This window comes from Scyliorhinus canicula, chromosome 3 (assembly GCF_902713615.1).
Source record: "Scyliorhinus canicula chromosome 3, sScyCan1.1, whole genome shotgun sequence".
NCBI classification, from domain to species: Eukaryota; Metazoa; Chordata; class Chondrichthyes; order Carcharhiniformes; family Scyliorhinidae; genus Scyliorhinus; species Scyliorhinus canicula.
In genome coordinates, this window is record NC_052148.1 from 251,537,583 (window position 1) to 251,559,806 (window position 22,224).

Below are 22,224 nucleotides of genomic sequence, written 5' to 3' on the forward strand. Positions count from 1 at the left end.
GCCTGTGACTCTAGTTTCTCACTGTCTTGGGCCGAGCAGTTGTCATACCAGGCTGTGATGCAGCCAGATAGGATGCTTTCTATGGTGCATCTGTAAAAATGTGTTAAGAGTCAATGTGGACATGCCGAGATTCCTGAGGAAGTATAGTGCTTTCTTGGTCGTGGCATCAATGTGGGTGGATCAGGACAGTTTGTTGGTGATGTGTACACCTAGGAATTTGAAGCTGTCAACCATCTCCACCTCTGCTCCGTTGATGCAGACTGGAGTGTGGACGACACTTCCTGAAGTCAATGACCAGCTCCTTAGTTTTGCTGACATTAAGGGAGAGATTGTTGTTGTTGCACCATGCCACTAGATTCTTTATCTCCCTCCTTTACCCCTGTAATATTCTGGTCCCAAACTGTCACGCTGCAGCCATGTCTCCTTCGATGGAGATCAGTGCAACTAGAATATCTGTCTTGTTTTGAATGCTATGTGTGCTTAGATACCGAGCTTTTAATTTTGTCCAGTTATTATTTTTGTGACCAGTAGCAACAAGAGTGCTGTTCTGCCTATCGCACAACTGAGTAATGTGATGCATGAATATTAGTGCTGGTGTGATGCTAGGTTTTTACGTCCCAACATCTGCAGTGTCACATCAAACAGCACATCCTTTAGCTGTTTGTAACAGGCAAGGTACTGATTATACTTAACCAGCCTATGCTTGCAAAACCCAGCACTCAGCATCCAACATTAGATGTGATTCTGCGATTGAACAACACCTACTACACAATCCTGATTGAGCTAAGAATTACACTAGCAAGCAATTTAAGATTAGCTGTCGGATTGTAGTCTGGCTAATTTGCACATGCTGGAAGCTCCATATATTCACACAGGGCATGGTTTTTTGCATGTTCATGTATTGTGTCTTTTTCAACCAAAGAAAAGCTAAGGAACAGCCATTTCCCAGTTCATTCCCCACAACAATACCTTGACCAAACAGCATTATCTCGCTTGGTTTGATTTTAAACAAAAGCTTGGCAGTTAACTGTTCCCTGGTACATTCTCCAAGGCAGCACTTCTACCAATCAGCACCCTCTTATGCAGTATAAACTGTCATTCTCTTTGGAAGTCTGGTATTCTTGTGAACCTGTCCTGATAAGTGCAAGATGAAAAGTTTTGACAGCATGTTTTTTTCCAGCAATATCCAACAATTTGTACAAGGAGAAGATGGTGCTGATTTGGTTAGCAAGTTGACTCTGGCCAAGGCGTTGCCATGGAGAAAACAACGGAAATCGATACGCTGTCCATGCTCCTGGATAATTCAAAAAAGCACAGGGCTTACGCAAATTACTTCTGTTTGCAGACAATGGGTACTTGTGTATGAATGTTTCTTGCTTCTCAGAAGGGTAGATGAGCCACATTATGTTCTCGACTAATTACCTTAAATTGGTTGTTGCGGTAGCTGTAAGCGCACTCAGGATTGATTGTTCACCAAGTGCTGCCCAACTGCGGAATTGCATCTGACCGGTATTTTCTAACTGCAGGCAGGTTGTGTATGATCTATTCTCTGCCTATTATGAAGAATGAAAGGAACATGCTGTTTGATTTGATCACCCTATCAATGGGGCTTACGGCCTCCATACTTGACGTGACACTTGAACTGAAATTCAGACGCAGCCTTTTTGTGTTGACCCAATGTTGCTTTTAATTGACTGCATCATCTTGTTAATGAAAAATGCCACTCGCGTGGCCACTCTACAATGGCAGCATGAATCAGCTTGCTTAATCCTTATTGTTCAAATTTTTTGACATACTTTGCCTTTCCAGGGTCATTTGAGGTAGAGCAGCCATTTATCTGATCCGAAAGTAGCCGTCGGCACATTTGCAGTTTACTCGATACACAGCGACCAATGATCTGATCAGGCCCATTCCCCGAAATGTCGGGTAAGTAAAGCCAGAGCTCCCTGCATAATTAAGAGATAGAGTAAGAGGACACTAGGAAAAGAGTGCACATGACTGATGTCTGTTTGATTCTACAAGAACCAGGCTGAGTATAGAATGTCCAGAGGGGAAATGAGAAAAGAAATGAGAGTGGCAAAGGGAAAATTTGAGAAGAAATTGGCAGCTAAAATAAAACTGAATCCAGAAGTCTTCTGTAGGCATGTAAAAAAAAGTTTTAAAAAAAGGTTGTAAGAGGAGTGGTGGGGTTGATGAGAGGTTTAGAAGGGATCCACTCATGGAGGCAGACGGCATGGCTGATATGCTCATTGAATACATTGCCTGTGTCTTACCAAGGAAGAGGATGCTGCCAATGTCATAGTAAAAGAGGAGATAACTGAGATTTTTGATGGGCTAAAAATTGTTAAAGAAGAAGTATTAAAACGACCGGCTGTACTTCAATCATAATAAGTCATTTGGACTGCATGGGATCCGTGCAAGAATGATGAGAGAAGTGTAGAAATCATGGAGGTACTGGCCATAATCTTCTAACAGTCCTGGTAGGGAGGAGTGGGATGATGCCAGAGGACTGGAGAATAGCATATGTTGCATCCTTGTTCAAAAGGTGTAAGGATAAATCCAGCAAACATCGGTGAGTCAGTTTAACCTCAGTGATGGGAATTTTAGAAGCATTAATTCTGGACAAAGTTAACATGGACAAGTGTGCATTAATTAAGAAAATCCATTGTAGATTAATTAAAGGCAAATTATGTAGCAACTTGCTTGAGTTTTTTGATGAGGGTATTGAAAGTAATGTGTATGGCAATTTCCAAAAGGCGCTTGATGAAGAGCCACACAACAGCTTGTCACAAATTTTGAACCCATGGAATAAAAGGAACGTTGGTAGCATGGATCCATAGTTAGCCGTGTGACAGGAAACAGAGTAATGGTGAAGATTTGCTTCCCAGGCTGGAGCAAGGTAAACAGTGAGCTTCCTGAGGATTTTGTGTGGGGTCCACTGATTTTCTTGATCCATATTCATTCAGATGTGTAGTGGACACAATTGCAAACTTTGTAGAAGGCTCAAAACTTGAAAGTATTGTGAAATCCTTCTACGATTCTATGGCAGCGTGGTAGCACAAGTGGATAGCACTGTGGCTTCACAGCGCCAGCATCCCAGGTTCAATTCCCGGCTGGGTCACTGTCTGTGCTGAGTCTGCACGTTCTTCCCGTGGCTGCGTGGGTTTCCTCCGGGTGCTCCAGTCTCCTCCCACAGTCCAAAGACGTGCAGGTTAGGTGGATTGGCCATGCTAAATTGCCTTAAGTGACCAGGAAGGTTAGGAGGGGTTAGTGGGTTCCGGGGATAGGGTGGAAGTGAGGGCTTAAGTGGGTCGGTGCAGATTTGATGGGCCGAATGGCCTCCTTCTGCACTGTATGTTCTATGATTCTTCTATGATGAATTGGTGGGAATAGCTAGATTGCTCTGCAGAGAGCTGGCACAGATTCTGAAACAGACTCAATGGGCTGAAGTTATTCCACGACATTTCCCCTCTTGCATCCACTTTTTCAGTGAAATTAGTAAACATAAATACCCACCCCAGGAGACTTGGTTGTCCCAAGAGGGCCTTGGTGTCGAGAGTGCTACATGCAGCAGTAACACCAAATAGGTTTTGGACTCCAGACTGCAGCAATTTCTATAGCCAAGGTGAGTTGCTGTTTCACATGTACACGTGAGGTCATTACTTATTGGGGAAAGTGTGTTGCTCCTTAAATTTATGGCTGCATGTCAGTTCCACACTCTGGAATTTTGGTCCTGGTTGGAGTAGGCACATGAGAAGACCTCTTAGTGGGCCTGCTTGTGAGCCTGGCCAGGGTGACCATCCACAGTTTATGTCAGCATGTGTTGTGATATCACGAGTAGCCAGGATGTAACCATGTGACCTGCAGACATTATTCAGTGGGGCATTCAGTTTAGCCAGTAGCAAATGGTGTTGAAGGAATTGCGACTTTACTTTTCTGTTAACAATAGCTGTTAAATCTTTATAGTAAATCTGTCTGCTCAGCAATCTATACCACAGCTTCAAATAAACAAAACCAACATTTATTTTACCAGTGCTGTGTGAGATAGATAATTTTGTATTGAGCAAATCTAGAAATATGAGGACCATTTGATCAGACGACTTGCCTCTCTTCCACTGCCAAGTCATTGAGCGGGATGAGGGGGTGGTACTAGAGAAGGAACATGCTGTGTCAACTAGTACACTCAAAGCTTCTTCCATTGCTGCGTGCTGAAAGGACTGGAGTGCATTATTGATACTAGTAACAACATTATAATTTAATTGAAAAGTTTATTTCTGATCTGCTTAGGATTTGGGAGATTATTTTTTGTCACTTGAAAAGGTGGGCACTTTTGATTTTGATTGATGATGCATGTGCCATTTTAATTAGTATTGCACAAGAGTTGGACTGTTGTAATGGCTGGCAAGCAAAATATTAGGATTTAAAAAGAATTTGCTCTATAAAACACATCGTATTTTTTTTTTTTTTACTGTACATGTAACCTTGATGGTATGTAGTTGTCGTGGAAATTATAATAAAGACAAATTCTTCAAGGTTCGATTAAGGAAATTTATTTCACAAGTATTTGCGGAGAGGGCCGTGGTCTGGCTGCATAGCCATTCCACAGTACTCTGTTACAGTTGTACTCTGTACTGTTGAAAACCATTATATTTATAGTGTGAAATAAACAACTTTGAAGAGATAAACCTTCGGAATATACGCAAGAGGAAATATGAATGTTTTGCCCTTGGTTTAAAAACAATTCGACTTCGCATTTTGTTGTCCTTCGGAAGAACAACTTGTTATCATAATAAGGCTGAGTCCAAAATACTAAGCAGTATTTTGTTTACGTTACCAGACCTACTTATTTTTGTTCAAAAGCAGTGCTAAACTATAGTCAAGCATTCCCAGCATGCTTCTAAGTGGGCAACTCATTAATTTCCCTTCCACAGTAGTTGAGCAATATTTTAATTGAATATCTACATTGCTCTATCGCTCTCCTTGGGTCTTCGGATTTAATATAAATATTCTTTATGGGATGTGGCATAATTCACTTCAATGTTTCCAAATTTCATGACAGGGAATCACACAGGAGAATATTTGGATCCTTGGGAGACGTATTTTCAGAGGTCGAATCTGAACCTTGTTGCTTTGATTTAAGACACGTAGACGATTTAGTATCTTGAGATTTTATTCCTCCTTTCATATCTCTGGTACATGAATGGAAATCACGGAGCAAAACATTGTTGTGCAAAGCAGTGCTTTTCATCTTGTTTACACCTTTATGGTGCGAAGAACTGTTTTTATTCTGCAAATTAGGTTCCTCAAAGCAGTGATTAATTGTATCAGTTGCAACTTTGAATTTAAATGGAGGCCCAGCTTCACAACGCACAATAGGACTTTGTTGGACGAGCAACGTGCAGAAAGGTGATAAAAGAACTGCAGAAAAGATTAATGAATTATATGCAAAGAGGTCTTGCATCACCTGTGCCATACAAGTGAATATGGTGCCACTTTGATTTCATAACTTTAAAAGGTTCTGTGCTTATTATCTGAAACTAATGTTAATTTTCAAGAGTTTATGCATTGATGTTTTGCCCGCCCAAGAAAAAACTTACTTGTTTTCTTTTCAGAAAAATCACTCCTGGTGATATCATCAACACGTGGGAAGAGTTAGTTAACAGGATCAAAGAGAGAGAGAATTAATAGACTTGTCGAATAAACATATTGCTGAGGCGTTCTAGGTTTAGGATAATTCACAAGGTTACGTGAAAGGCAGAATATCAATGTTTTTCCCTTGTCCACCCAGCCCAATGTTGTCAGCCAGGCCAGGAAGAGAAATCATTGGCGTGGTGCTTCTCCTTTTTCCACCTCCTATAACCCCTCTTTCCCCTTTATCCCTCTCTTCTCTCTCTCTCTCTCCCCACCCCCCTCTTTCCCCTTTATCCCTCTCTTCTCTCCCCCCCCCCCCTAAACCTATTTTACTTCAACAGCATCTTGCAATATTGTTCATTTGACAGGAAAATATCTCATTATTTATTTATAGCACTGTGCGGGTAATAACACTGATATCGGTGACTGCCTCAGCCCTTATAGATCGTAGATCATAGAACTTACAGTGCAGAAGGAGGCCATTCAGCCCATCGAGTCTGAGCTGGCTCTTTGAAAGAGCACCCTACAAAAGCCCACATCTCCACCCTATCCCATTAACCCAGTAACCCCACCCAACACTAAGGGCAATTTTGAACACTAAGGGGCAATTTGGCATGGCCAATCCACCTAACCTGCACATCTTTGAACTGTGGGAGGAAACTGGAGCACCCGGAGAAAACCCACGCAGACACGGGGAGAACGTGCAGACTCCGCACAGACAGTGACCCAAGCCGGGAATCGAACCTGGGACCTATCAACATGTCCTGCACATTGTACCATAGGAACACTGTTTGGTGTTCCTTGTCGAGCAAGTAATCTCCAGAACTACTGGTGACTTGTCCAAACCAGGATTTTATTAATGCATACGTGGTAAGGTAACGATCAGATACAGGGCAACTTATCATGGAGTTTCTTTAGACTCTCCTGGAACTACCCCTATGAGTCTTTGAATCTGTTTTTGAATCTGACAAGGGTGGCATTTTCAGGATGGAAACGTATGGCGAGAGGGCATCCTCAGGAATCTAGTTTGGGGCCATAATTATTTATGGACAAGGGAAGTGAATGTACGATTGCCAAACTTGCGATTGACACAGAAATAGGTGGGAAAGCAAGTGGTGAGGATGACGGAGTCTACAGAAGGATATAGCAGTGAGTAGGAAAAGACTTGGCAGATGGAATATAATGGAGGAAAATGTAATTTCGTAGGAAGAATAAAGGAGCTGAATATTATTTACATGGAGAAAGACTGTAGAAAGCCATAGCAGAGGGGGATTTGGGGGTCCTCGTGCATAGATCTCAAGAAGCTAGCATGCACGTTGAGCAGGGAATAGGGAAGGCAAATTAAATGATGGCTGCTATTTCAAAGGAAATGGAGTATAAAAATTAAGGAATCATGTTAATATTATATTAAGACAATAGTTAGACCACACCTGGAATATTGTGAATAGTTTGGTCCCCTTATCTAAGGAAAGATGTACTGGCATTGGAGGCAGTTCAGGGAAGATTCACTCGGTTGATCCTGGGCATGGAGGGACTGTCTTGTGAGGAGAGAGTGAATAGGTTGGGCCTGTACTCATTGGAGTTTAGAAGAATGGAAGGCAACCTTTTTGAGACACAGTATTCTTATGGGGCTTGGCAGGTCAGTGTTGAGAGGTTGGTTTCCCTTGTAGGTGAATCTTTGACCAGAAGGCATAATCTCCGAGTAAGGGGTCTCCCATTTAAGACCGAGATGAGGATGAATTACTTCTCTGAAGGGAATGAATTTGTGGAGTTCTTTACCACAGAGGGCTGTAGAGGCTGGGTCATTAAGGATGTTCACGGCTGAGATAGACAGCTTTTTAATCAGTGAAGTAATCTAGGGTTATTGGGATAAGGCGGGAAAGTGGAGTTGAGGATTAACATATCCGATCAGACTCGATGGGCTGAATGGCCTACTTATGCTCCTCAATGAATCATAGAATTTACAGTGCACAGGAGGCCATTCAGCCCATCGAATCTGCACTGGCCCTTGGAAAGAGCATCATATTTTAGCCCACTCCTCTATCCTGACCCTGTAACCCAGTAACCCCACCGTAACCTTTTTTAGACACTAAGAGCAATTTAGCGTGGCCAATCCATCTAACCTGAACATCTATGGACTGGGAGGAAACCAGAGCACCTGGAGGAAACCCATGCAGACACGGGGAGATCATGCAGACTCCGCGCAGACACAATGACCCAAGCCGGGAATTGAACCTGGGACCCTGGAGCAGTGAAGCAACAGTGCTGACCACTGTGCTACAGTACTGCCCTCCTATGTCTTATAGTATTCTATGATGATGGGGACCTCTAGAAGGGGGGCATTTGACCATTAAGCATATCACAGCTCTGTGACTGTGCTGTCCATCCTGTATGGAAGTGCACAGATATTTAGGCGTCTATACACAGAAATTGCTTAAAGCTAGGAGACAGGTACAAAAATAAGAGTTTTTTTATTATCATTAGAAATTTGCAGTCTAACCTGTGTAGAAACAGAAAGGCTTGAGGGAATTCCAGAGTGGAAATGCGTGTGTGTTTTGGGGGCAAACAGGGAGGAACTGCAGGTTTGTCACCTATGAAAGAAGTAGGCGGAGGATTTATACAGTATTAGTGTTGAGAACTGGAAGTTCTGGGAGGTTACAGGTGGAGCTTGTTGAGATATGGGGAGATGAGCATTTTAATATTAAGGTTGTCACGCAGATATACGGATTACCGTTTTGAAAATTTGGGGCAGGATTCTCCCCTACCTGTCGGGGCGGGCGGTCCCGGCGCCGAGGAGTGGCGTGAACCACTCCGGCGTTGGGCCGCCCGGAGTGGTTTCCGCTCTGCTGGCCGGCGCCAAAACCGGCGCCAATAGCCTTTGGTGCCTGCCGCCCGGCGTCGAGGCTGGCCGAAAGGCCTTCGCCGGTCCGCGCATGCGCCGGTGCGCCAGCAGCCGCTTACGTCACCACTGGAGCTTGCGCGATAGGGGGTTCTCTTCCGCCTCCGCCATGGTGGAGGCCGTGGCGGCGGTGGAAGAAAAAGAGTGCCCCCACGGCACTGGCCCGCCCGCGGATCGGTGGGCCCCGATCGCAGGCCAGGCCACCGTGGGGGCACCCCCTGGGGTCCGATCGCCCTGCGCCCCCCCCCAGGCCCGCTCGCGCCGCCAATCCCGTCGGCACCAGAGGTGCTCCAATTCCCACCGGCGGGAGAGGCCTGTCAGCGGCGGGACTTCGGCCCATCGCGGGCTGGAGAATCGCCGCGGGGGGAACGCCGATCGGCACGGGGGGCACGCCGATCGGCGGGGCGTGATTCCCGCTCCCGCCGATTCCCGAGTGGCGGAGAATTCCGGCCACGGCGGGGGTGGGATTTACGCCGGCCCCGGGCGATTCCCCGACCCTGCGAGGGGTCGGAGAATTCCGCCCATGTTTCCTATAACCCACATGACTGTCTGAGGAAGAGTTGTTAAAAATGCAAAGAACTGGATATTGATATACACAGACAGACACACCTAAAGTCGCTTGGAAATACAAAATGGGTGAAGTATTTCAAGGCAAGGCTACCCAGCCACTTGAAAGATTGCAATGGCACATATGGCACCAAGAAAGTTTTTAGCAGAGGAAACAGGGTGAAGGCAGATCTCTCGCACTCATTCCAAAAGAGAGGGAGTTACCCGCTTTGAAAATCAGTTTCTACCAGAAACCACCCATCCAATAAACCAACTAACCTAAATGGGCTGCAGTGTTTAAACATTATGCCCCAAGGACAATCAAAGGAGCCGTAACCATACATTTTTCCTTGTATTGGACTCTAACCCTATATTTTTGATCATGTCTGAATGACAACATGAAGGGTTGATGTTGCATTTTTATATTTTCCTCAGAACCTGGGACCTCGGCGCCACGAGGCAGCAGTGCTAACCACTGCGCCACTGTGCTGCTCACTGTTCCCCTTAGTTGAAGAGTCAAAAACGAGGAGGAAGGGGCAGCACGGTGGCACCGTGGCTAGCATTGCTGCCTCACGGCGCCGAGGTCCCAGGTTCGGTCCCTGCGCTGGATCGCTGTCCGTATGGAGTTTTCACATTCTCCCCCGTGCTTGCGTGGGTTTCACCCCCACAACCCAAAGATGTGCAGGGCAGGTGGATTGGCCACGCTAAATTGCCCCTTAATTGGAAAAAATGAATTGGGTACTCTAAATTTTTGGAAAAAAAACAAGGGGGAATAATTTGAACGTGAAAGGCAGGAGGTTTAGAAGAGATTTGAGGAAAATACTTTTCACCTAGAGGGTGGAGGGAAGCGGGAATGTGTTGCCTGGGAGGGTATTTGAGGCAGGAAACCTCACAATCTTTAAATGCTTGGATGAGCATTTTAAATGTGCCTAACATTCAAGGTCATGGCCCAGTGCTGTGAAGTGGGATTAGTGTAGATTAGAATGTTGTTTGTCAGTGCAGTTGTTTGCTGGGCCGAAGAGCCTCTTCTGTTCTGTATAATTCCATGGAAACCATGTCGATTGGCTCCTTATTGTTCACAACCTAAACAGTTAAATGCATTCTGATTTGAAAAAGGCATGTTCCGTGTGAAAAAAGAAACTTCAAACTTTGTTGTGACCAGCCGAGGAAGTTGAATAGTTCACCCCTTCTCACCTGACCATAACAACAGGGATTGTGGGACAGAGAGCCACTTTAGGTCAGCAAAGAGAGGTATCATCACAGAGGAGTGCGACCTCCCTGCCGGGATGATACTTTTAAATGAACGTATATACATAGGTCGTAGAGGTGTGGAGGCAGCTAATGAGAGTATTGGACCTAGAGGTGGCGCAAGATTTCAGCAGGAGTTCGACTGGGATGGACAATGCTCGGGGAGGTGGAAGCGGGCGGCTGTCTTTGTGATGGACAGGTTACTGTCGCTCCACCCTGGGCCGCATGGTACTAGAGGCTGTGACCTTCTTGGTTCAGCCTGAGGGAGTGGCCGAGGAAAACGTCACTCGGTGTGTGGCAGAGGTTTAACTGGGAGAAATTATGGCCCATCAGAAATAACCATTGGAGAATGAAAACCGTGGGAAGATATGAATGAGAATAATTAGTGCTAACAGCACGATTCTTGTAGATAAGTTATTTTTTTAAGAAAAGGGGACAAAATAGTAAATCTGACCAAGTGACGTATGGACGGACATTGCATGCAGTGACAAATAGTTTGACTGTGAAATGGTGCCCTCTTCTGTCCAGTGAAGGGTATGCTGACAAAATCAATCGCAATTACAGTGTTAAGTTCTTAAAAAGGATATTTTGAGCCTAATTTTGCTAGAACAGGGCATTTCTCACGAGTTGGACTCGTTAGTGCATGTTTGGGTTTCACGTTTTTTTTTTCACCCACAAAGGTTGCCGGAAGTGTGAGCTGGTAATGGCACAGCAGGAGCACCTGGGACCTGAGTGAACAACAGGACAGACAATGGGCTTGATTCTCCCCTCTGTGATGCCGGAGGGGAGAATCGCACAAAATGGAAAAAATCCGTTTTGTTCCCGGCACCGATTCCGATACCATCCTCTAGACCCTCGCTGACAGCGATATCGGAGTTTGCACCCCTCGCTGGCGGATCCATGCAAAACTGTCATTTGCACGAATGTTCATATCATTAATAGCTTGGACATTTCATGCTCTGCCCCTCCACAATGCTTTGCCCCTTGGGCGGACGTCTCACAGGCGCAAATTAGTGCCAGTATTTACAAGTGGGTCCTGGGTGCCATGGCTGCGGAGGGGGAGAGAGAGGCTGCTACTTACAGGCTCCTGGCTGCTCACACTGCTGAGTTCTCACTGCGTCCTTTGAGTGACCAGAGAGCTTCTGGTCATCTGGGAGCCCATCCAGGCCGGCCCTCTGGACACCCTCACACCCAACTGTTTCAACATGGGATGGGTGTGGCCAACTCAATCAATGGCCTGCCGGGTATTGGCACTCCTCAGATAGGCTGCCCCACTGCAGAGGAAGAAGAGGATCAGCAGAGCTCATTACTGTGCAGTTCTGGTCTCCTCACTATAAGAAGGAGGCGATTGCACTGGAGGGGGTGCAGAGGAGTTTCACCAGGATGTTGCCTGGGATGGAGCATCTGAGCTAGAAGGAGGCACTGGATAGGCTTGGATGATTTTCATTAGAGGAGAAAAGGCTGAAGGGGTATATGATTGAGGTGTATAAGATTGAGGGGTTTGGACAGGGTCAATAGGAAGCAACTCTTCCCCTTGGTTGAGGGGGCAGGAGATTCCGAGGGGATTTGAGAAAAGAAAGTTCTTTCAGAGGGTGAGAATCTGGAAAGCACCACCTGGGAAGGTAGTGGAGGCCGGAAACCTTGCAAACTTTACAAAGCACTTGGATGAGCACGTGAAGCACCATCACATTTAAGGATATGGGATAAATGCTGGTAAGTGCTATTAGCGCAAGATTAGTGGCAGTAATTGTCAGTGTAGACTCGATGGGCTGAAGGGCATTTACTGCACTGTACAACTCTTAGGATGGTGTAGATTTCTAAGCATTGTGGCTGATTTAGATTAGCTGATTACATGGATGCAGTCAGATGTAGAAAATGTTGCAATTATTACATGATCGTGGCTCACTGGTAGATTTTTAGTGAAGTTTAGAGAATCCACAATTCAGCCCGTTTCCTGTACTGAGAACTTTCTTAATCTCTCTACAGTGACTGCAGCATGGCCTGTTATAATTCACCCATTGTGTACCTTCAAGGGGTTTTGGGTGGGTCTGTGTGTGGCAGCCATTCTTTCCATATCCTGGACTTTACATTTTAACCTCCCTGTCTTCAGATAGTGACGAGTTTCGATGGGTCATTGGATTGTCAGAAATATCTCTCTCCACAGTTCCATGAGGTTCACTTGTATGTTGTTCCTTGACCATCACCTTGGAAGGTGGCCTTGCATTTTTATGTCATTTGTTCAGCCTCATTTCAATTTACAAAGTTCAATTCAAATTTACTTCAGTTGTTCCGGGGTAGCAGCGAGAGCAGTAACCAGGGGTCTGTCGGGAAGGTAAGTTTCCCGCTGTAAAAACTTACCTTTCAGGAGAAGCGGCCTTCAGTTCTTCAGCGAGAGCAGTAACCAGGGGTCTGTCGGGAAGGTACGTTTCCTGCTTTAAAAACTTACCTTACAGGAGAAGTGGCCTTTGTTTTTTAACTAACTTCTTTTTTCGGAGTTTTTTTTGTTTCAGAGCAGCAGGAAACCGGAAGTCAGCTGTGGGGATTTCTGGGAAGGTGTGTAGTACCTGTATATAAGTTGGGCGGTTGCTAAACCCGAGACACTACACTTGTAGTGTCCCCCACCCTTCCAGCTCCTCTAACCTAAGGGGTTGAGTGAATATCAGAATATCTTCCTTTCTTTTTCTTGTTTTATCTGGAGGGGATGACAGGGAAGGCAGTGCAATGTTCCTCCTGTAGAATGTTTGAGGTGAGGTTCCCCACGGTACGCTATTGCAGAAAATACGGAGGCATGGGATTCAGGGTGATTTAGCAGTTTTGATCAGAAATTGGCTCGCTGTAAGAAGACGGTGGTTGATGGGAAATGTTCAGCCTGGAGTTCAGTTACTAGTGGTGTACCACAAGGATCTGTTTTGGGGCCACTGCTGTTTGTCATTTTTATAAATGACCTGGAGGAGGGCGTAGAAGGATGGGTGAGTAAATTTGCAGATGACACTAAAGTCGGTGGAGTTGTGGACAGTGTGGAAGGATGTTGCAGGTTACAGAGGGACAGATAAGTGCAGAGCTGGGCTGAGAGGTGGCAAATGGAGTTTAATGCAGAAAAGTGTGAGGTGATTCATTTTTGAAGGAGTAACAGGAAGACAGAGTACTGGGCTAATTGTAAGATTCTTGGTAGTGTAGATGAGCAGAGGGATCTCGGTGTCCATGTACATAGATCCCTGAAAGTTGCCACCCAGGTTGATAGGGTTGTTAAGAAGGCGTACGGTGTGTTAGCTTTTATTGGCAGAGGGATTGAGTTTCAGAGCCATGAGGTCATGTGGCAGCTGTACAAAACTCTGGTGGGCCGCATTTGGAGTATTGTGTGCAGTTTTGGTCGCCGCATTATAGGAAGGATGTGGAAGCATTGGAAAGGTTGTAGAGGAGATTTACCAGGATGTTGCCTGGTATGGAGGGAAGATCTTATGAGGAAAGGCTGAGGGACTTAAGGCAGTTTTCGTTAGAGAGAAGAAGGTTAAGAGGTGACTTAATTGAGGCATACAAGATGATCAGAGGATTAGATAGGGTGGACAGTGAGAGCCTTTTTCCTTGGATGGTGATGGCTAGCACAAGGGGGCATAGCTTTAAATTGAGGGGAGATAGATATAGGACAGATGTCAGAGGTAGATTCTCACCTGCCTGCAACAATAGTGGACTTGCCAACATTAAGGGCATTTAAATGATCATTGGACAAACATATGGATGATAAGGGAATTGTGCAGATGGACTTTAAAGTGGTTTCACAGGTCGGCGGCCGAAGGGCCTGTACTGCGCTGTAATGTTCTAATTTCTATGTTCTATAATTTACTAAGTTTCCAGTCAGTTGAAAGTTCGAAAATTAAATTTTCAAAGTTAAGGGGGGGCATAGCCTCCAAAAAGTTGTAACATCAAGAAGCATAAATCGCTTTCATGTTTTAAGTAAAATTTTGGACTTCCCTAAATCATTTAGTATTCAGTTTTTTTGGTTTATTGCTTTTCTTTGACCAAAAATCTTGAAAGGTGTTGTCTTCTGTTCGGCCACAGAATTTACAAGCATAGGCACCCTTGGTTACCTTCTGTAAGTGCTCACTCTGGGTATGTGAACTGGTTTGTGGGGGTTAACAAGGCTGCCCACACATCCTGGGTGGTTATCAAGCTCCACTCTGAAACAGGAACTTTGGTTTTTCTTCCACACCAAATAGTAGTTTTGGTACTTATTGATTCTCAGTACAAAATGAATACTTAAAAAAAAAATAAAAATTTTTTAATTAAAGTTTTCACAAAATATCAACAACAAAAATCTAAAGTACAAAATGCAAAAAAATTTAAATTGTTGTCTACCATTCTGCCAGGAAGTCTAGGAACAGTTGCCACCGCTTGAAAAACCCCTGTACCTACCCCTTCAAAGCAAACTTCACCCTTTCCAATTTGATAAACCCCGTCATGTCGTTGATCCAGGCCTCAATGATCGGGGGCCTCGCATCCCTCCACTGAAGAAGAATCCTCCGCCGGTCTAACAGGGATGCAAAGGCCAGAATACCAGCCTCTTTCGCCTCCTGCACTCCCGGCTCCTCTGTAACCCCAAATATTGCGAACCCCCAGCCCGGTTTGACCCTGGACCCTACCACCCTCGACACCATCCTCACTACGCCCTACCAAAATTCCTCCAGCGCTGGGCATGCCCAGAACATATGGGTGTGGCTTGCCGGGCTCCCTGAGCACCTAACACACCTGTCCTCACCCCCAAAAAAAGGGCTCATCCTTGTCCCGGTCATGTGTGCCCTATGCAACACCTTGAACTGTATGAAGCTGAGCCTCGCACACGAAGAGGAAGATTTGACTTTCCATAGGGCATCTGCCCAAGTCCCCTGCTCGATGACCTCCCCTAGCACCTCCTCCCACTTACCTTTCAGCTCCTCCAGCGAGGCCTCCTGCTCCTCCTGCATCACCTGGTGTGGTAGTATGACTAGGGGTATTACGGTACCTAGGAATGTGAGCTGCTATTGGTGTAGAAGGCTCGCTGCCCATTGGCCCAAAGTGTTCTCTTCTCATTGGTCGAGAGGAAGGTAGCTCCGCCTACGAGGCAGAGTATAAGAATCTGTGTTTCCCAGCAGCCAGGTCATTTCTGTACTCCTGCTGCTGGGCACACTTCTTGTAGATTAAAGACTTCGATTCGGACTACTCCTTCGTTTCTGTCTTCATTGATCGCGCATCATCTGGTATATTGCCGAAATCTTCCCCTCTCCAACCCACACCCCCGAGAGCACCCTATCCTGTACTGTGCGTGGCGGCAGCAGCGGAAATCCCACCACTTGCCACCTAACAAACGCCCTTACCTGTGGGTACCTAAAGGCGTTTCCCAGGGGGAGCCCGTACCTCTCCTCCAGCTCACCCAGGCTCGCGAACTTCCCATCCACGAACAGGTCCCCCAACCTCCTTATCTCTGCCCTGTGCCATCCCGCAAACCCTCTATCTATCCTCCCCGAGCCAAACCGATGGTGTCCCCGTACCTGGGTCCACACCGAGGCCCCCAACTCCCCCCTGTGCCACCTCCACTGCCCCCAGATTTTGAGGGTAGCCGCCACCACCGGGCTCGTGGTATACTTCGTTGGAGGGAGCTGCAGCGGCGCCGTTGCTAGCGCCTCCAGACTCGTACCCTCACAAGACGCCATTTCCAGCCTCTTCCATGCCGCCCCCTCCCCCTCCAGCACCCACTTGCGCACCATCCCCACATTAGCGGCCCAGTAGTATCCACAGAGATTGGGCAGCGCCAGCCCCCCCATCCCTGTTCCGCTCCAGGAATACTCTTCTCACCCTCGGAGTCCCACGTGCCCATACAAACCCCGTTATGCTCCTATTGACCCGTCTAAAAAAGGCCTTCGGGATAAGGATGGGGAGGCACTGGAACAGAAACAAAAACCTCGGGAGCACCGTCATCTTCACTGACTGCACCCTACCCGCCAAAGACAGCGGTAGCGCATCCCAACTCTTGAACTCCTCCTCCATCTGCTCCACCAGCCTCGTGAAATTAAGTCTATGCAGGGTCCCCCAGCTCCTATCCACCTCGACCCCCAAGTATCTAAAGCTCCTCTCTGCCCTTTTCAGTGGGAGCTCACCAATTCCCCTCTCCTGGTCTCCTGGGTGAACCACAAACAGCTCACTCTTCCCCATGTTGAGCTTATACCCTGAAAATTCTCCGAACTCCCTGAGGATCCTCATTACCTCCGGTATCCCCCCCACCGGGTCTGCGACATAAAGTAGCAGGTCGTCCGCATAGAGCGATACCCTATGCTCCTCCCCACCCCGCACCAGCCCCCTCCAGTTCCTCGACTCCCTCAGTGCCACCGCCAGGGGTTCAATCGCCAGTGCAAAGAGCAGGGGGGACAGGGGACACCCCTGCCTCGTCCCTCGATATAGCCGAAAGTACTCAGACCTCCTCTTGTTCATGCCCACACTCGCCACCGGGGCCTCATACAACAACCTGATCCACCTGATGAACCCCTCCCCAAACCCGAACCTCTTCAGCACCTCCCACAGGTACCCCCACTCTACCCGATCAAAGGCCTTCTCGGCGTCCATCGCCGCCACTATCACCACCTCCCCCTCACTTGCCGGCATCATAATGATGTTCAGGAGCCTCCGCACATTCACATTCAATTGCCTCCCCTTCACGAACCCCGTCTGGTCTTCGTGAATGACCTGCGGTACACAATCCTCACTTCTCGAGGCTGAGACTTTCGCCAGCACCTTAGCATCCACATTTAACAGCGAAATCGGCCTGTAAGACCCACACTGCAGGAGGTCCTTGTCTCGCTTCAGGATCAGGGAAATAAGTGCCCTGGGCATCGTAGGGGGCAAAGCCCCACCCTCCCTTGCCTCATTGAAGGTCCTAACCAGCAATGGGCCCAGCAAATCCACATACTTTTGTAAAATTCGGCCGGGAAACCATCCAGCCCCGGTGCCTTCCCCCCCCTGCATGCTCCCTATCCCTTTGGCCAGCTCCTCCAGCCCAATCGGAGCCCCCAAACCCACCACCAGTCCCTCCTCCACCTTCGGGAACCTCAGTTGGAGTACCAAATGAATACTGAACAGCTTTTGTGTTAAACCTAGCATGGAGACATCAAGGGATTTTTTTCTCCATTTCTTTGCACTAGGATTTATTTGTGTCTTGATTTTATAAAAAGTGGAGGTACACTTCAGTTTTGGTGAGAGTGCAAAATGGTCTATCGTGAATTGTACGCAACTAATTGGTAACCATTCTGCCTGATTTTCTCTTATATCTATGTATGGAGTGTTTAACCTGATTTTTTAAAAAACCCCATCGACATTGCATTTTACCCCTAATATCTCAATTCCCACAAGGATGATTCTTCCAAAATCTGCACTTTCATAAATTAACTACTACATACATAGAAACATGCATAGAAAATAGAAGCAGGAAGAGGCCATTCGGCCCTTCGAGCCTGCTTGATGTCCATGGCTGCTGATGAAATTCAATCCCCTGATCCAACGGCCCCTCCCCCCATATCCATTGATCCTTTTAGCCACAAGAACTATATCTAACTCCTTTGTCTTGAAATTACACAACATTTTGGCCTCTACTACATTTTGTGGTCGTGAATTCCACAGATTCACCACGTTCTGGGTGAAGAAATCTCTCCTCACCTCAGTCCTAAAAGGTTGACTCCTTATCCTCAAACTATGACCACTAGGGCGGCACGGTGGCACAGTGGTTAGCATTGCTGCCTACGGCACTGAGGACCCGGGTTCGAATCCTGGCCCTGGGTCACTGTCTGTGAGGAGTTTGCACATTCTCCCCGTGTCTGCGTGGGTTTCACCCCCACAACCCAAAGATGTGCAGGTTAGGTGGATTGGCCACGTTAAATTGCCCCTTAATTGGAAAAAATGAATTGGATATTCTAAATTTATTTAAAAAAAACTATGACCACAAGTTCTGGACTCCCCCACCATCGGTCACATTCTTTCTGAATCTACCCTGTCTAATCCTATTTGAATTTCCCAAGAGAACCCTTCTCATTTTCCGAAACTCCGATTAATATAATCCTAACCGACTTAGTCTCTCCTCATCTGACCGTCCCACCATCCTAGGAAGCAGCCTGGTAAACCTTTGCTGCATTCCTTCCACAGCAAGAACATCCTTCCCCCGATAAGCAGGCCAAAACTTCACACAAGTTCTATGGTATAGTTATCCGGAGATTGCTCAATGTAATCATTCCAACAGTTTGGGATCCAAACAACTTTGCCGTCAAATCAAATTCATCTCTCCCAAATTCATCACTCCCTCAGCGCTCCCTCCCCCGTGTTTTTAAAAGTGCTGAATCGGTACATGGTAAGGAACTCGATTGAGAAATTTCCCAGAGATTGAAAAAAAATGGTGAAGAAAATGCTGAGTTTTTTGGGCTGCACTTTGAAGCTGTTACATGGGGATTACTGATAAATTGAATTCTGAATTGCAATAATCTGACAATATACAGCCGCCCCTGGTCACAATGTTGTTACAATACAAAGGTTGATTAAAATTGTCACTTTTCTTTAAGTTTGTCAGATTGACTGGCTAGAACCATGCATCTCTCCCTGAGCTCCGATAATAGAAGCTGACATCAACAAGGAGCTGCCCATGTGCCCTTGATTGCTTTTCCGTATTGTTTCTTCTGAGCTTTTGCAGATGCTTATAAAAATATGTTTCTCATTTATTTTGTATCCCAGAATATGGAGCACCCAGAGGAAATTTCTCATTTTGTTTGTTTGGCATTGCCATTCAATGATGCAAAAAAAAAAAACGTTTGCATCTATTCCCAGGATTAAAAGCTGTCCGCTATCTGGTCTTCAAACAGAATTTTCCAAACCAACGACTTCACAGCGAACACATTAGCCCGGTTTATCTGGTAAGAATAACAGCGAGGCTAGCAATGCTCACCATGATTATGTTATGACTTGGACAGCAACTTCCAGCATTTAATCCTGAAAATCAGGTGCTCGTAATTTCCTGGCTCCCCAGCGTTGCGTTGGGGGAGGGGGGCGAACCCCAATGATGGGCTGGGGAATCCCTCAAGGATGTCCCCCATGAGGGTATACCTAGCAATTGCCCAGATGTTCCTCTGGACAAATGCCCTGGGCTGGGAACCACTTGTCAGAAGCATTTAAAATCACTAACTTCAGATGATTCTGCCAGTTTTACCGCGATGGTTACTCTCAAAGGGTTGGAAGGAAAAAAGAACTTCTAACGGCAGGGTACTTATTTTAAGTATCTCAGACTGAGCCCCCGTCTGACCCGACATCAGATGCCAACTCTCAGCTAGCTCTGGCAACTCCCCTACCCTGGTCTCTTTCTTTCTTAAAGGCCGGGCTGCCCCTTAAAGGGGAGGTGGTAAAAAATTGGTGCAGTGGAAATTATTAGCAAATTGAAAGCCAGGGCTCCTCGAGGGATCCACACAGATGGATGGATCGCTAAGGGTATTATTGGGGGAGGTGGGCAAAAGGGGAGCGGCCAACGTTCCTCTGCGGGGCAGGAAATACTTGAGAACCACCCTTCAAAGGGTGGCTGCCCTCAACCGTGCTTCAAGAGGTCTAATAACATCATGCAAATGGATCCCTCTTTATTTGACAAGTCCTACTTACCATCCCAATAGCTTCTCACACGCTAAATCCACCATGCCACATTCTCAGACATGATGTGGAGATGCCGGAGTTGGACTGGGGTGAGCACAGTAAGAAGTCTGACAACACCAGGTTAAAGTCCAACAGGTTTGTTTCAAACACGAGCTTTCGGAGCACTGCTCCTTCCTCAGGTGAATGAAGAGGTAGGTTCCAAAAACATATACATAGACAAAATCAAAGATGCAAGACGATACTTTGAATGCGAGCATTTGCAGATAATTGTCTTTACAGATCCAGAGAGAGGGATAATCCCAGGTTAAAGAGGTGTGAATTGTCTCAAGCCAGGACAGTTGGTAGGATTTTGCAAACCCAGGTCAGATGGTGGGGGGTTAATGTAATGCGACATGAATCCAAGGTCCCAGTTGAGGCCGTACTCATGTGTGCGGAACTTGGCTATAAGTTTCTGTTCGGCAATTCTGCATTGTCGCGTGTTCTGAAGACTGCCTTGGAGAACGCTTACCCGAAGATCAGAGGCAGAATGCCCTTGATTGCTGAAGTATTCCCTGACTGGAAGGGAATATTCCTGCCTGGCGATTGTCGCGCGATGTCCGTTCATCTGTTGTCGCAGCGCCTGCATGGTCTCGCCAAGTACCACGCTTCAGGACATCCTTTCCTGCAGCGTAAGAGATAGACTACATTGGTCGAGTCGCACGAGTATGTACCATGTACCTGATGGGTGGTGTTACCATGTGTAATGGTGGTACCCATGCCGATGATCTGGCATGTCTTGCAGAGATTGCCATGGCAGGATTGTGTGGTGTTGTGGGCGCTGTTCTGAAGGCTGGGTAGTTTGCTGCAAACAATGGTTTGTTTGAGGTTGCGCGGTTGTTTGAAGGCAAGTAGTGGGGATGTGGGGATGACCATGGCAAGATGTTCATCTTCATCGATGATGTGCTGAAGGCTGCGAAGAAGATGTCGTAGTTTCTCCACTCCGGGGAAGTACTGGACGATGAAGGGCACTTTGTCGGTTGTGTCCTGTGTTTGTCTCATTCTCAGACAGCAGCACTCGCACTTTGGACACAGACATTCTGCCATCTCCTGCAGAGCAAGCTGGCACACAGTGGAAGGGAACAGAACAGATCAGAGGTGGGGGTCTGTGTATGGATGCTTGCATCATCTGAGCCCAACAGAGGAGATGGTTCTGTGCATCATGGGACTGGCTGAAACTGGGCCCACATCAACCATCATCACTGAGAACAGCTTCCTGCCTTTTAACCCTTCTCAACCCTCAGTTCACCCTCAGTCTGCTATCTGGCATGATGAGCATGCTGCATATGGTGTGACCTTGGACCTTTCCCTTACCACCCCAGCTCCATTCCCTTCCACAGCCTTCCCCTGCTTCAGACTCGAAAGCCAGCTCAAACACAGGAACGTCAGGAGGAAAGTGAGCAACTGTACAGCAATAATGAACTGACAAGCTTCACTTCATCTGATACCCGGAGTCACCAGCTCCGATACTGGCACTGCACTTTCCCTGGAGGTCAGTGTAGAGTTCCAATCGGACGTGGAGAATCATCTAGGCCAGAGTGGGCTGCAAGTAGGCCAGCGTGAAAGGATGGTTCATGTGCCAGATCTCAGAGGCAGCATTGAACTCAGATGAGGACTTCAGTGGGTGGCACATATGGGGGAAATCACCAAATGGACATGCACATTGAGATGCTGGGTGCACTGACAGGCCTGGCAAAGCCTCCAGTAACTATCGGGGAGCATGGAGGAGTCTGACTCCAACTTGGCAGAGGGGATGGTGCAGACTTTACTCTCTCCACAGTCTTGGCTGCAGACCCAGAGGCACTGTCGCTGCTGCTCCCATACCTGATGCAGCCAATGAGAGGACATTGCGTTGGTTTGGCTGTCGAATTTACCGCAAGTTTCAGTGTGATGAAAGTTGAGCGCAGCTCACTGCTGACCACAGGACCTGGGCTATTATTTCACTGAGACGCTCACTCGCCATTTAAGTTGTTCGTGAGAACATCTTGGCACCAAATGTATTTGCAAATTTTACTTTTTGAGTACATTCTGGGATTTTACTGTCACCAGTTTCTGGAATTTGGAGGTTTACTAGTGCAAGTTTGAGATGTGAAATTTTGTAATATACAAAATTTCTGGCTGCGCAGCACAATCTCCATTTAAGGGCCGATATATTTAAAGGACTATGCTACCCACTCGTGGTGCTCTGGAGTGGGCACTTTCTTGTCAAGCTTAGTTGGCTT

The 22,224-nt window shown here is 46.7% G+C and overlaps 1 protein-coding gene across 3 annotated transcripts in view; it reads left to right on the forward strand.

Annotated features, from left to right (window-relative positions):
- Positions 1 to 22,224, forward strand: part of LOC119963430 (serine/threonine-protein phosphatase 2A 55 kDa regulatory subunit B gamma isoform) — a 341,572-nt gene that overhangs the window by 20,846 nt on the left and 298,502 nt on the right. The window contains exon 1 of one of the 3 annotated variants that reach the window (XM_038792544.1): positions 1,905 to 1,926. The exons of the other annotated variants lie outside the window; for them this stretch is intronic. Within the exon in view, the coding sequence (XP_038648472.1) occupies positions 1,920 to 1,926 (7 nt within the window). The 5' untranslated portion in view covers positions 1,905 to 1,919. Of the gene's footprint in view, positions 1 to 1,904; positions 1,927 to 22,224 lie in introns of those variants that run through there. 3 annotated transcript variants of the gene reach the window in all.